Here is a 12999-nt window from a genome sequence, read left to right as displayed (position 1 = left end):
ATCTCTAATCATGTTCTTGTCCTGTAATACTGCCCCAACTGTGGGATGGCCTGCTCTTTGTTTTTTTTGTTGTTGTTGCTTGTCCTGCCTATGCTGCCATAGAACATGAACACAGTGCATTAATAGTGTTAGGGTCATATTAGAACTTCTTTTTTTTTTTTATAAATCTTTTTTTTGTTTGCTTCATAACAACATCACGCAAATTTCAATTTAAAAAAAACAAACTATTTTTTCTATATCTCTCCCCCTTCCCTTACCCTACCCTCCTCCCCCACCCTTTCCACCCCCCACGACAGGGAAAGAAAAAAAAATTTTTTTCCATCTCTGACTGCTTCAATTGCTATTTATTGATGATTTAACTCCCAGGCTTCCCATTTCTTGCTCCAAGCCAATTTCAATTTGTCAGATTTATTTCCCCTTATTTTCTCATAAATTTTTAATCTATCAAGTTCTATACACTATTCCGAAACACTCGATGCATTGGCCGATATTTATTTCCTCATAATTATTAATCTCCCCAATATAAGTATATTTCGGATAAGCTTCTTCCTCAACTTGGGCAGCCTGGGAATCATACCGAATAAAAAACCTCTGGAGTGAACTCCAACCTGATCCTCAATCTTCCCCTTATCTGATTTTGGATACCACCCCAGAAGTTTCTTATTATCGGACATCCCCATGTCATATGTAACAAATCCGCCTCTTCTCTCATTTTGGACATTTTGGACATTTTGGACAATCTGACTGGGCACGAATTTTCCATTTGAAAAGCTGCTTTGTTGTGTAATATAGTCTATGAAATAACATAAATTGAGATAACCTTTATATTTCATTATCCGACATCTCAATTAAACTTCCAATCATGTCCATCCATTTAGTCTCATCTAGTTCCAGAATCTCTTTCTCCCACTCTGATCTGCACTTTAATACTGTTCTCTCGGATTTCCCTTATAATAAGATTTTATACAGCGCTGACACCCCTAATTTGTTTCCTGTTGCTATTAAATCAATCAACATATGCTCCTGGACCTGGAGCAAAGTCCTTTCGTTTGTATATTTTACTGCATGTTCTATCTGAGACAACCAAAATCTATGTTTGTCCTCCAGCCCATATTCATTCTGCAGCTCCTCCCTTGCCCTTAGTGCACCATCCCTAAATAAATGATCTACATAGTGTATCCCTTTTTTCCCCACCATTCGTGCTGTTCTATTTTTGCAATTTCTGACAACCTAATATTTTTCCAAAGAGGAGTAAACTTCACACTGCATGTGATCTCTAATCATGTTTTTACTTTCTTCCAGACCCACACTGCTTTTAACCCCAGTGTTTCATTTCCACTAAATTTTGTGTCGCTCTCCAATACCTCAAAAATATGCTTCCTATTCCCTCTATATTTAAATTTTAGGAGGTCATGTAATAACTGAACTTTGATGTATGAAGATCACTGGAGATGAGTCCTATGGAGACAGTTCCTGACACCGACAGAGGTGTCAGCAGAAAGCACTGTGGTCAGACCGAAAATAACTTTACAACTTCCTCTGTAGTATACAGCAGCTGATAAGTACTGCAAGCATTAAGATTTTTCAATAGATGTAAAAACAAATTTGTTTAACTTTCTCGCTCCAGCTGATTTGAAAAAAAAAAATAATAATAATGTTTTTCCACCGGAGTACCACTATAAGTATAATCCCACTGACTTTCGATTTGTTTGATTTATTAAGAGACACACTGCAGAAGCTGGCTGTACCTAGCTCCATCCTAATGTAGGTCTTAGCTACAATTTACACTAGCTCTCTAGTTGAAATTGTAGTAAACATTGCAGATATACTTTTTTTGGGCTGGTTTTAGAATTTCACAATAGCATTTACTGCAGAAAGAAACCATGCAGAAAACATCTGAAAAGGGTTAAAAAAAAGCTGGTTTATGCATGAAATTCAGACCTTTTAGAGGCTGAAAATATGCAACACAAAGAGTGTGCACTTCATTCTATTACAGTGGAATCTATGAAGCAAAGAAGGGCAACACTAGAAGCCTGAGTTGTCTAACTCAACTTGGGTCACTGGTTTGTCATAGTGAAATTCCACACTGTGCTGTATATGCCACTTGGTAGTCCACTGAGCGAATGCCAATTGTACATTACTGTTCTGTATAAACAAATAAATCATAGTGGCTAAAGCCCAGGACAGAAAGGTAAAAAATACCATGGCTGCAACATATTACTTTGTTGTGGTATGATCGACATCATCCATACATTTTTCATTAGTGGGTTTTATCATCATTATCTTATATTATTACTATTATTGATGTTCTTACTATAGAAATGTAAGCAGCACTTGTTTAGTGTAAATAATCACATTTAGGCTATATGTATACAGCGCTCGCATCTCTGCACTATACTCCGGGTCAGGCAAGTGATGTGAATAGAAATTCACATACCTCATTCATATTTTCTGCCCAGAGTGGGGATTGGCCAGATGGTGGCAGCCAATCCCCGCTCCCAGCGGGAAATATGAGTGAGTGGCCGGCTGGAGTACAGAACAGAGATGCGAACTTAGGAGAAAGCCACTCTCAGGGATGAAGGATGATCACAGCGGGTGTCAGGAGTGACACCCGCTGTGATCTGTCCTTAACTGCAGGTACTACTGCTCCCAACATGGAGCAGAGTGTGCTCCATGTTGGGAGCAGTAGTACCTGCAGTTAATAATAGTTCACAGCGGATGTCAGGAGGGACATCCACTGTGATCCTCCTGTATAATGTATAGATCCGGGGCGGGCAGATGCTCTTCTATGGTCCCCTGCACTGACGTATATATACACCTATTCATATTTCCCACAGAGACTTGTGATTGGCTGGAACCATCTGGCCAATCACAGCTCTCTGCAGGAAATCTGAATAGGTGTGTATATATATATATATATATATATATATATATATATATATATGGCAGTGCAGGGGACCATAGAAGAGCAGCCGGCCGCATCTATAAATTATATAGAAGGATAGCAACGGGTGTCAGAAGTGACACCCGGGCTGATCTGTCAATTAGTACAGGTACTACTACTCCCATCATGAAACAGTGTGTTCCAAACTGGGAGTAGTAGTACTACCTAAAAAATAAATAAATAAAAAGTGAAAACACACACTCCATTTTTATTATTGTCGGCTACATTTTTAGTGCCTGTCACGATTCGGCTTACGGGTTGTGGATCCGCTGTGTCAGCGAGGGATTGGCGTGGACCGTGCTAGTGGACCGGTTCTAAGAGGCTACTGGTTTTCACCAGAGCCCGCCGCAAAGCGGGATGGTCTTGCTGCGGCAGTAGCAACCAGGTCGTATCCACTAGCAACGGCTCAACCTCGCTGACTGCTGAGAAGGCGTGGGACAGAAGGACTAGGCAGAGGCAAGGTCAGACGTAGCAGAAGGTCGGGGGCAGGCGGCAAGGTTCGTAGTCAGGATGGATAGCAGAAGTTCAGGTACACAGGCTTTGGACACACTAAACGCTTTCACTGGCACAAGGCAACAAGATCCGGCAAGGGAGTGCAAGGGAGGAGATCAGATATAGCCAGGGAGCAGATGGAAGCCAATTAAGCTAATTGGGCCAGGCACCAATCATTGGTGCACTGGCCCTTTAAGTCTCAGAGAGCTGGCGCGCGCGCGCCCTAGAGAGCGGAGCCGCGCGCGCCAGCACAAGACAGCAGGGGACCGGGACGGGTAAGTGACCTGAGATGCGATTCGCGAGCGGGCGCGTCCCGCTGTGCGAATCGCATCCCCGACGGCCATGACAGTGCAGCGCTCCCGGTCAGCGGGACTGACCGGGGCGCTGCAGGGAGAAAGACGCCGTCAGCGCTCCGGGGAGGAGCGGGGACCCGGAGCGCTAGGCGTAACAGTACCCCCCCCCTTAGGTCTCCCCTTTTTTTTGTCCGGTAACTGCCTCCCCTGGGATGAGGAGACCCGGAAAGAATGGAGGGTTTCCTCAACGGCAGGCAGTGCAGCAGGAGTAGGAATGGGGAGGGAGGCCAGAGGGTGAAGCTTGGCACGGGGCAGGGTGACACAAGGACGGGAGCCATGGGGAGGCACAGAGGCTTGCCTGACGGGACTGGGAGGGGGGGAGAGGCACTTCCTAAGGCAGGCAGAGTCCCAGTTCTTGATCTCCCCGGTGGTCCAATCAAGGGTGGGAGAATGAAGCCGGAGCCACGGCAGACCGAGGAGGACCTCAGAGGTACAGTTGGGGAGAACGAAGAGCTCAATCCTTTCGTGGTGGGGTCCAATACACATCAGGAGGGGTTCTGTGCGGTAACGCACGGTGCAATCCAGTCTGACTCCATTGACCGCGGAAATGTAGAGCGGCTTGACGAGACGGGTCACCGGGATGCGGAATTTATTAACAAACGACTCCAAAATAAAATTTCCAGAGGCACCGGAGTCCAAGCAGGCCACGGCTGAGAGGGAGGAGTTGGCTGAAGGAGAAATCCGCACGGGCACCGTGAGACGTGGAGGAGCAGACTTGGAACCAAGAGACGCCACACCGACGTGAGCTGGGTGCGTGCGTGCGTTTCCCAGACGTGGAGGACGGATAGGGCAATCCACCAAGAAATGCTCGGTACTGGCACAGTAAAGACAGAGATTTTCTTCCCTACGGGGATTCCTCTCTTCCTGGGTCAGACGAGACCTATCCACTTGCATGGCCTCCTCGGCGGAAGGCCCAGGCGTAGATTGCAATGGATACTGTGGGAGAGGTGCCCAGAGATCTAAGTCTTTTTCCTGGCTGAGCTCTTGGTGTCGCTCAGAAAAACGCATGTCAATGCGGGTAGCCAAATGGATGAGTTCTTGCAGGTTGGCAGGAATCTCTCGTGCGGCCAGCACATCCTTGATGCGACTGGATAGGCCTTTTTTAAAGGTCGCGCAGAGAGACTCGTTATTCCATGATAACTCGGAAGCAAGAGTACGAAATTGGATGGCGTACTCGCCCACTGAAGAATTACCCTGGACCAGGTTCAACAGGGCAGTCTCGGCAGAAGAAGCTCGGGCTGGCTCCTCGAAGACACTCCGGACTTCAGCGAAAAAGGACTGGACTGAGGCTGTGGCAGGATCATTGCGGTCCCAGAGCGGTGTGGCCCAAGACAAGGCCTTTCCTGAAAGAAGGCTTACTACAAACGCCACCTTAGACCGTTCTGTAGGAAACAAGTCCGACAACATCTCCATATGCAGGGAACACTGAGACAAAAATCCACGGCAGAGTTTAGAGTCCCCATCAAATTTGTCCGGCAGGGACAAGCGGAGGCTAGGAGCGGCCACTCGCTGCGGAGGAGGTGCAGGAGCTGGCGGAGGAGATGGTTGCTGCTGTAGCAGAGGCAGAAGTTGCTGTAACGTGGCGGTCAACTGCGACAGCTGCTGTCCTTGTTGGGCAATTTGCTGCGATTGCTGAGCGACCACCGTGGTAAGGTCAGCGAGACTTGGCAGCGGCACCTCAGCGGGATCCATGGCCGGATCTACTGTCACGATTCGGCTTACGGGTTGTGAATCCGCTGTGTCAGCGAGGGATTGGCGTGGACCGTGCTAGTGGACCGGTTCTAAGAGGCTACTGGTTTTCACCAGAGCCCGCCGCAAAGCGGGATGGTCTTGCTGCGGCAGTAGCAACCAGGTCGTATCCACTAGCAACGGCTCAACCTCGCTGACTGCTGAGAAGGCGTGGGACAGAAGGACTAGGCAGAGGCAAGGTCAGACGTAGCAGAAGGTCGGGGGCAGGCGGCAAGGTTCGTAGTCAGGATGGATAGCAGAAGTTCAGGTACACAGGCTTTGGACACACTAAACGCTTTCACTGGCACAAGGCAACAAGATCCGGCAAGGGAGTGCAAGGGAGGAGATCAGATATAGCCAGGGAGCAGATGGAAGCCAATTAAGCTAATTGGGCCAGGCACCAATCATTGGTGCACTGGCCCTTTAAGTCTCAGAGAGCTGGCGCGCGCGCGCCCCAGAGAGCGGAGCCGCGCGCGCCAGCACAAGACAGCAGGGGACCGGGACGGGTAAGTGACCTGAGATGCGATTCGCGAGCGGGCGCGTCCCGCTGTGCGAATCGCATCCCCGACGGCCATGACAGTGCAGCGCTCCCGGTCAGCGGGACTGACCGGGGCGCTGCAGGGAGAAAGACGCCGTGAGCGCTCCGGGGAGGAGCGGGGACCCGGAGCGCTAGGCGTAACAGTGCCCTACCCGCTCACATAAATTCATCCCTGTTTAAAAATTTGTTAAAATTTCATTATAAAAAAAGATGAATTTTATTAAATACAATTTTTTCCATCACTACTGTATCTTTTTTTAATATTTTTTTTAATGGTACCCTACGAAATTTTATTAAAAACGGTATCTCCATCACTTTTTTGGATCGCTAAAGTCCAAAAAAAGAATAGAAAACGCCTGCAAAAACGCCAAAGTTAAAACCCACATTTTTGTTGGCGTTTTTTTTACTCCCATAGACTTCTATGGTAGAAAAAATGCCACGATTTCAGGGGGAAAAATGCCATAGGCTCGCCATAGGCCAACCGTTTTGGCTTTTTTTGGGGGGGTATGCACACAAAAAAAAAAAAAAAAGTGGAAACTTAGCCTTAGGCTATGTTCACGCATAACCTTTTCCTCAGTATAAACCTATACTGCTCTGGACAGTTCCTAACTGGGACAGAGGTGTCAGCAGAGAGCACTGTGGACAAGACAAAAAAGAAATTCAAAAAGAAAAGAATTTCCTCTCTAGCATACAGCTGCTAAAAAGTACTGGAAGTGTAAAGCATTTTTAATGGAAGTAATTTACAAATCTGTTTAACTTTCATCACCAGTTGATTTAGAAAATAATGTTTTCCACCGGAGTACCCCTTTAACACCTTAATGACGCAGGCAGTAAATGTACATCCTGGTGAGGTGGTACTTAACGCACCAGGACGAACATTTACTTCCTATACATAACCGCGAGCATTGGAGCGATGCTCGGGTCATGCTGATAGCAGCCAGGGAGCCGCCGGTAATGGCCGACATCCGCAATCACGCAGATGTCTGCCATTACCCCCTCAGATGCCGTGATCAATACAGATCACGGCATCTGCAGCGCTGCAGTCACTAAAATGGATGATCAGATCGCCCGCAGCGCTGCCGAGGAGATCCGATCATCCAGAACAGCAGACGGAGGTCCCCTCACCTGCCTCCGCTGCCTTCCATGGGTAGAAGGCTCTGGTCTGAGATCGAGCAGACCAGAGCAGAAGTTGACCGATAACACTGATCAGTGCTATGCCTTATGCAAACAATGAACAGAATTAGCAATCAAATGATTGCTATAAACAGTCCCCTATGGGGACTATTAAAGTGTAAAAATAAAAGAAAAGAAATGTGAAAAATCCCCTCCCCCAATAAAAATGTAACTTGTCAAATTTTCCCCATTTCACCCCCAAAAACTGTAAAAAAGAAAGTTTTATAAACAAATTTGGTATCACCTTGTGCAAAAATATCCGAACTATTAAAATATAGAGTTAATGATACCGTAGGGTGAATAGCGTGAACGTAAAAAAAAAAAATCCAAAATCACTGCTTTTTTATAACATTTTATTCCCAAAAATTTTTTATAAAAAATATATCAAAAGTTTTATATATGCAAATATAGTATCAATAAAAAGTACAGATCACGGTGGCAAACATTAGCCCTCATATTGCTGCTTATACGGGAAAATGAAAAAGTTATAGGTCTTCAAAATAGAGGGGTTTTAAACTTACTAATTTGGTTTTTTTTTATGGTAAAGTGAGTGATGTCATTACAATGGACAACTGGTTGTGCAAAAAACAAGCCCTCATACTAGTCTGTGAATGAAAATATTAAAAAGTTAGGATTCTTTGAAGGCAAGGAGGAAAAAACGAAAGTGCAAAAATAAAATTGTCTGAGTGCTTAAAGGGGTACTCCGCCCCTAGACATCTTATCCCCTATACAAAGGATAGGGGATAAGATGTCTGATGGCTGGGGTCCCGCCGCTGGGGACTCCCAGGATCTCGGCTGCAGTACCCCTCTGTCATTACTGCACAGAGCAGACTCTGTGCGTAATGACGGGCGATACAGGGGCCAGAGCATCGTGACATCACAGCTCCACCCGAAGTCATGGCCTGCCCCCTCAATACAAGTCTATGGGAGGGGGCGTGGCAGCCGTCACGTCCCCTCCCATAGCCTTGCATTAAGGGGGCGGGCCGTGATGTCACGAGGGGCAGAGACATGACATCACGATGCTCCGGCCCCAGTATCGCCCGTCATTACGCTCAGAGTTTGCTCTGTGCAGCAATGACAGCAGGGTGCTGCAGCGGGACCCCCGCAATCAGACATCATATCTTCTATCCTTTGGATAGGGGATAAGATTTTTAGGGGCGGAGTACCCCTTTAGCCTGTTAAGGACCCAGGGCGTACCTGTACGTCCTGAGTCCGCTCCCGTTCTATAACGGGGGGTCACGGCGTGGCCCCGCGTCATAGCAGGTCGGGCCCGGCCTCTAACAATGGCCGGGACCCGTGGCTAATAGCGCACGGCATTGATCACGGTGCTGCGCGCTATTAACCCTTTAGACGCGGCGTTCAAAGTTGAACACCGCATCTAAAATTGAAGTGAAACCATGGCGGTTAGCTCAGGGAGCTGTTTGGGATCGCCGCGGCAAAATCGCGGCATCCCGAACAGCTTATATGAAAGCCGGAGGATCCCTACCAGTGATCAATGTGAAAGATCAGTGTGCGCAGTGTTATAGGTCCCTATGGGAGCTATAACTGCAAAAAAATAAGTGAAAAAAAGTGAATAAAGATCATTTAAACCCCCCCCTAATAAAAATTTGAATCACCCCCCTATTCCCATAAAAAAAACTGTGTAAATAAAAACAAAAATAGACATATGTGGTATCGCCGCATGCGGAAATGTCCGTGTTATAAAAATATATTGTTATTTAAACCGCACGATCAATGGCGTACACGCAAAAAAATTCCAAAGTCCAAAATAGTGCATCAATAAGTCCTATCAATGCAAAAATGGTACTGCTAAAAACATCAGATCATGGCGCAAAAATTGAGCCCTCATATCGCCCCATACGCAGAAAAATAAAAAAGTTATAGGGGTCAGAAAATGACAATTTTAAACGTATAGATTTTCCTGCATGTAGTTTTTATTTTTTCCAGAAGTACGACAAAATCAAACCTACATAAGTAGGGAATCATTTTAACCGTATGGACCTACAGAATAAAGATAAGGTGTCATTTTTACCAAAAAATGTACTGTGTAGAAACGGAAGCTCCCAAAAGTTACAAAATGGCATTTTTTTTTCAATTTTGTCTCACAATGATTTTTTTTCCCCGTTTTGCCGTAGATTTTTGGGCACAATGACTGACGACATTACAAAGTAGAATTGATGGCGCAAAAAATAAGCCATTATATGGATTTTTAGGTGAAATATTGAAAGAGTTATGATTTTTTAAAGGCAAGGAGCAAAAGACGAAAATGCAAAAACGGAAAACCCCCGGTCCTTAAGGGGTTAAGGCCAAAATGGGCTGAGTCCTTAAGGGGTTAATCACAACACTGTTTATAGTGAAGATGGGAATAAAAGGCATACGTTGCCGACAACAATAGCACTGTTTACAGTGAAGATGGGAATAAAAGGCATATAAATAGTATACTACATTTATGCATAGTATGCTGCAGGAGTTGTCCATATATATGTAAATTCAGCATTCCTAATCATATGATAAAAGTCCCAATAATACAACATGTAAGGAGGAGATATCTAGAGGACCAGGATGACATAACAGCTCCTACCGAACAAAACTTTGTTTCCTTGTGGTGAGATGGTGTTGAAGGAAGAGGGCACTAGAGTACAGACATACACTGTATCCGCAGCTCATTGTGTCAGTGCAGTAGCTTCTGTTCACAGAGCAACGATTCCATCAAGGAGCAATTCTCTATCTCTCACCTAGGTAAGTCTTAACTTTAATCCTTTAACTCAGCGTTGTCACCCTTATTCCATTCAACCTCATCTTCTATGTAGCATTCTATCTATTCTACCACTTAACACTCTGGTGACTCCTTTTTTTTTTTTTGTGTGTGTCCCTTTCTAAATGACAGATCTGCCTGTGCTGATAATAATGTGAATGGAATAATCCCTATCGATCACTGAATGGATGTGTCATTGGTCAGTAGGTGACTAGTCTAAAAGACAGCCCTGCATGGAGTGGGCAATGCACTGCGCCCACAGCGACAGAAGGAACTGGTGGTTAGATGTGCTTGTGTGTGGGCTGCTGAATGTGTGTGGGTGCTTTGTGGTTGTGGGAGAGAGTTATAGACAGAGCTAGCTAGAAAGCAACTGTGGCTATGGACCTGAGTGGACTACTCTTTCCTTGCGCTGGCTGGGTAAGTGGTAATGAATAGGAGTTGTAGTCACATAGGTAGAGCTGGAGCATTTTAAAGCATGCAGGTCATATAGAAAGCACAGAAAATTGCAGTGACAATTTGACACCCTTTACAACCCTTTGAAAAACTACAACTCCCAGCATGCCCGGACAGCCAACGGCTGTCCGGGCATGCTGGGAGTTGTAGTTTTGCGAAAGCTGGTTGGAAAACAGTGCTTTACTAGCATATACTGTAGTTATGAGCTGTATTCCAGTTCCCTCCTATGCATTGCAATAGTGTTAGCAGTAGCGCTGTCCATGGTGCTGAATCCAGCTGGTCCTGTCGAAAGCACCTGTAACGTGTATGTAGGTTAGTGTCTATTATCCATCCACTAATAATCATCCACATAGTGATGGATTCAGCTCTGTCTCTGGTGCTGAAGGCAGTAGGTGCTATAGAACATACAGTTGAGTGCATAACATGTATATAGGCTAGATGCTGGTTTGTACAATACACAACACATAGTGACAGAGAAAGCTTTGTCCCTATTGAACTGCTCTGTATAGCTTGTGCACAAGTTATCCATCAGCTTCATGTCATATAACAGAATATATTAGAAGAACACAAACTAGGTGTGGACCTTAACCTCTTAGGTATCGCTTATTCATGACACCTGAGCTTCAGTACTTTCCGGAATTCTACATTTATTTTATAATCATAAACAAGATTTACCTAACTAGCTCACTGCCTTCCACCATTAAAGTTTATATTGAAGGACCTTATGCTATTTTGGTTATCTAGGAATGGCTTTGTATTTGTTAGCTAGTTTTGACCTTGCCAAAAGGGTGAGATAAACAAGTTGCATTTTTTAACATAAATTGGGAAAGAGTGATGTAGGGCTATTTTCTACCCCATCGTATGCCTAAAGCAGAGAAATGACAACCTCTCATGATGGGAAGTGGAGTTGACATGCGAAAACATACATACCAGCTATCACCCATATGCACGCCTGTTTAATATATAGTCTTTTGTTATCAGAGAGACTGAAAATATTTGGGTTTATTCTTTTTTTCTTTGTTACAGGGTCATAGTGTCTGGAGAGATGTCCCTGGCTACAGACTTGGTCTGCTTAATGTAGGGTTCTTAAGGCAGATCTGGAAGCACTGGATTCTGCCTAGGAAAATATAGAGTGAGCAGGCAGTTTTTTTTTGTTTTTTTCACAGCAACTCACCTTTTCCAACATCTGCATGGCGTTCATGTGTAAAATGTTTGATCTTTTCCTGATCATCTCCATGATGATGATAATGGCATTGATGACACTGGACAACTTTGAAGGACGTGTTGGTAGAGCCGGTGCGTCTAGCCCAAGGTCGGTAGCTAGGATGGATGGAGATATTATTATAGGAGCCTTGTTTTCTGTACACCACCAACCACCAGCTGATAGGGTACCAGAAAGGAAATGTGGTGAAATCAGAGAACAGTATGGCATCCAGAGAGTAGAAGCCATGTTCCACACACTGGATCTGATTAACATGGATCAGACCTTACTACCCAACATTACCCTGGGGACAGAAATACGAGACTCCTGCTGGCATTCATCTGTCGCCCTGGAGCAAAGCATAGAATTCATACGAGATTCCCTTATTTCCATTAGAGATGACAAAGATGGAATCAGTAAGTGTCTAGATGCCACTCCAACACCTCAGGGCAGAATTAAAAAGCCTATAGCTGGTGTGATCGGACCAGGCTCCAGTTCTGTAGCCATCCAAGTTCAGAACCTACTGCAACTTTTTGATATACCACAGATTGCTTATTCCGCAACAAGTATTGACCTTAGTGACAAAACTTTGTATAAATACTTTCTGCGGGTGGTCCCTTCTGATATATTGCAAGCCAAGGCTATGCTGGATATTGTGAAAAGATATAACTGGACTTATGTCTCTGCTGTCCATACAGAAGGTAAGGGTATTGCTTTGTAATAAAAAAAATATATAACTCAAGCTCCAACTAATGTTTATTTCTTAGAGATTACAGTTAGAGATGAGCGAATTTACAGTAAATTCGATTCGTCACGAACTTCTCGGCTCGGCAGTTGATGACTTTTCCTGCATAAATTAGTTCAGCTTTCAGGTGCTCCGGTGGGCTGGAAAAGGTGGATACAGTCCTAGGAGACTCTTTCCTAGGAATGTATCCACCTTTTCCAGCCTACCATACACACACCTATCTATCTATCTATCTACCTTCTCATATCTATCTGTCTGTCTGTCTATCTATCTATCATCTTATATATATCTTATATCAGTCTTTCTATCTACCTATTCCCCTGCCCATTATCTATCTATCTATTATCTATCTATCTATCTATCTATCTATCCAACTATCTATCCATCTATAATCTATCTATCTATCTATCTCATATCTATCTATCTATCTATCTATCTATCTATCTATCTATCTATCTATCTATCATCTTATATCTATCTATCTATAATCTATCTATCTATCTCATATCTATCTATCTATCCCATATCTATCTATCTATCTATCTATCATCTATCTATCTATCCATCTATAATCTATATATCTATCTATCTCATATCTATCTATCTATCATCTTATA

General features: G+C 44.5%; 1 protein-coding gene across 4 annotated transcripts in view; it reads left to right on the top strand.

Annotated features, from left to right (window-relative positions):
* Positions 1–9837: 9837 nt before the first annotated feature.
* The window catches only part of LOC130362581 (metabotropic glutamate receptor 1), a 443185-nt gene continuing 440023 nt past the window's right edge, over positions 9838–12999 (top strand). For 3 of the 4 annotated variants that reach the window (XM_056567315.1, XM_056567318.1, XM_056567319.1), the window contains exons 1-2: positions 9838–9967; positions 11463–12338. In XM_056567315.1, coding sequence (XP_056423290.1) covers positions 11627–12338 — 712 coding nt within the window. In that variant the 5' untranslated portion in view covers positions 9838–9967; positions 11463–11626. Of the gene's footprint in view, positions 9968–10273; positions 10401–11462; positions 12339–12999 lie in introns of those variants that run through there. The other variant, XM_056567317.1, reaches the window with a different exon arrangement.

The sequence above is a fragment of the Hyla sarda genome, chromosome 3 (assembly GCF_029499605.1).
Source record: "Hyla sarda isolate aHylSar1 chromosome 3, aHylSar1.hap1, whole genome shotgun sequence".
Lineage (NCBI taxonomy): Eukaryota > Metazoa > Chordata > Amphibia > Anura > Hylidae > Hyla > Hyla sarda.
This window is presented reverse-complemented; position numbering and strand designations above follow the sequence as displayed.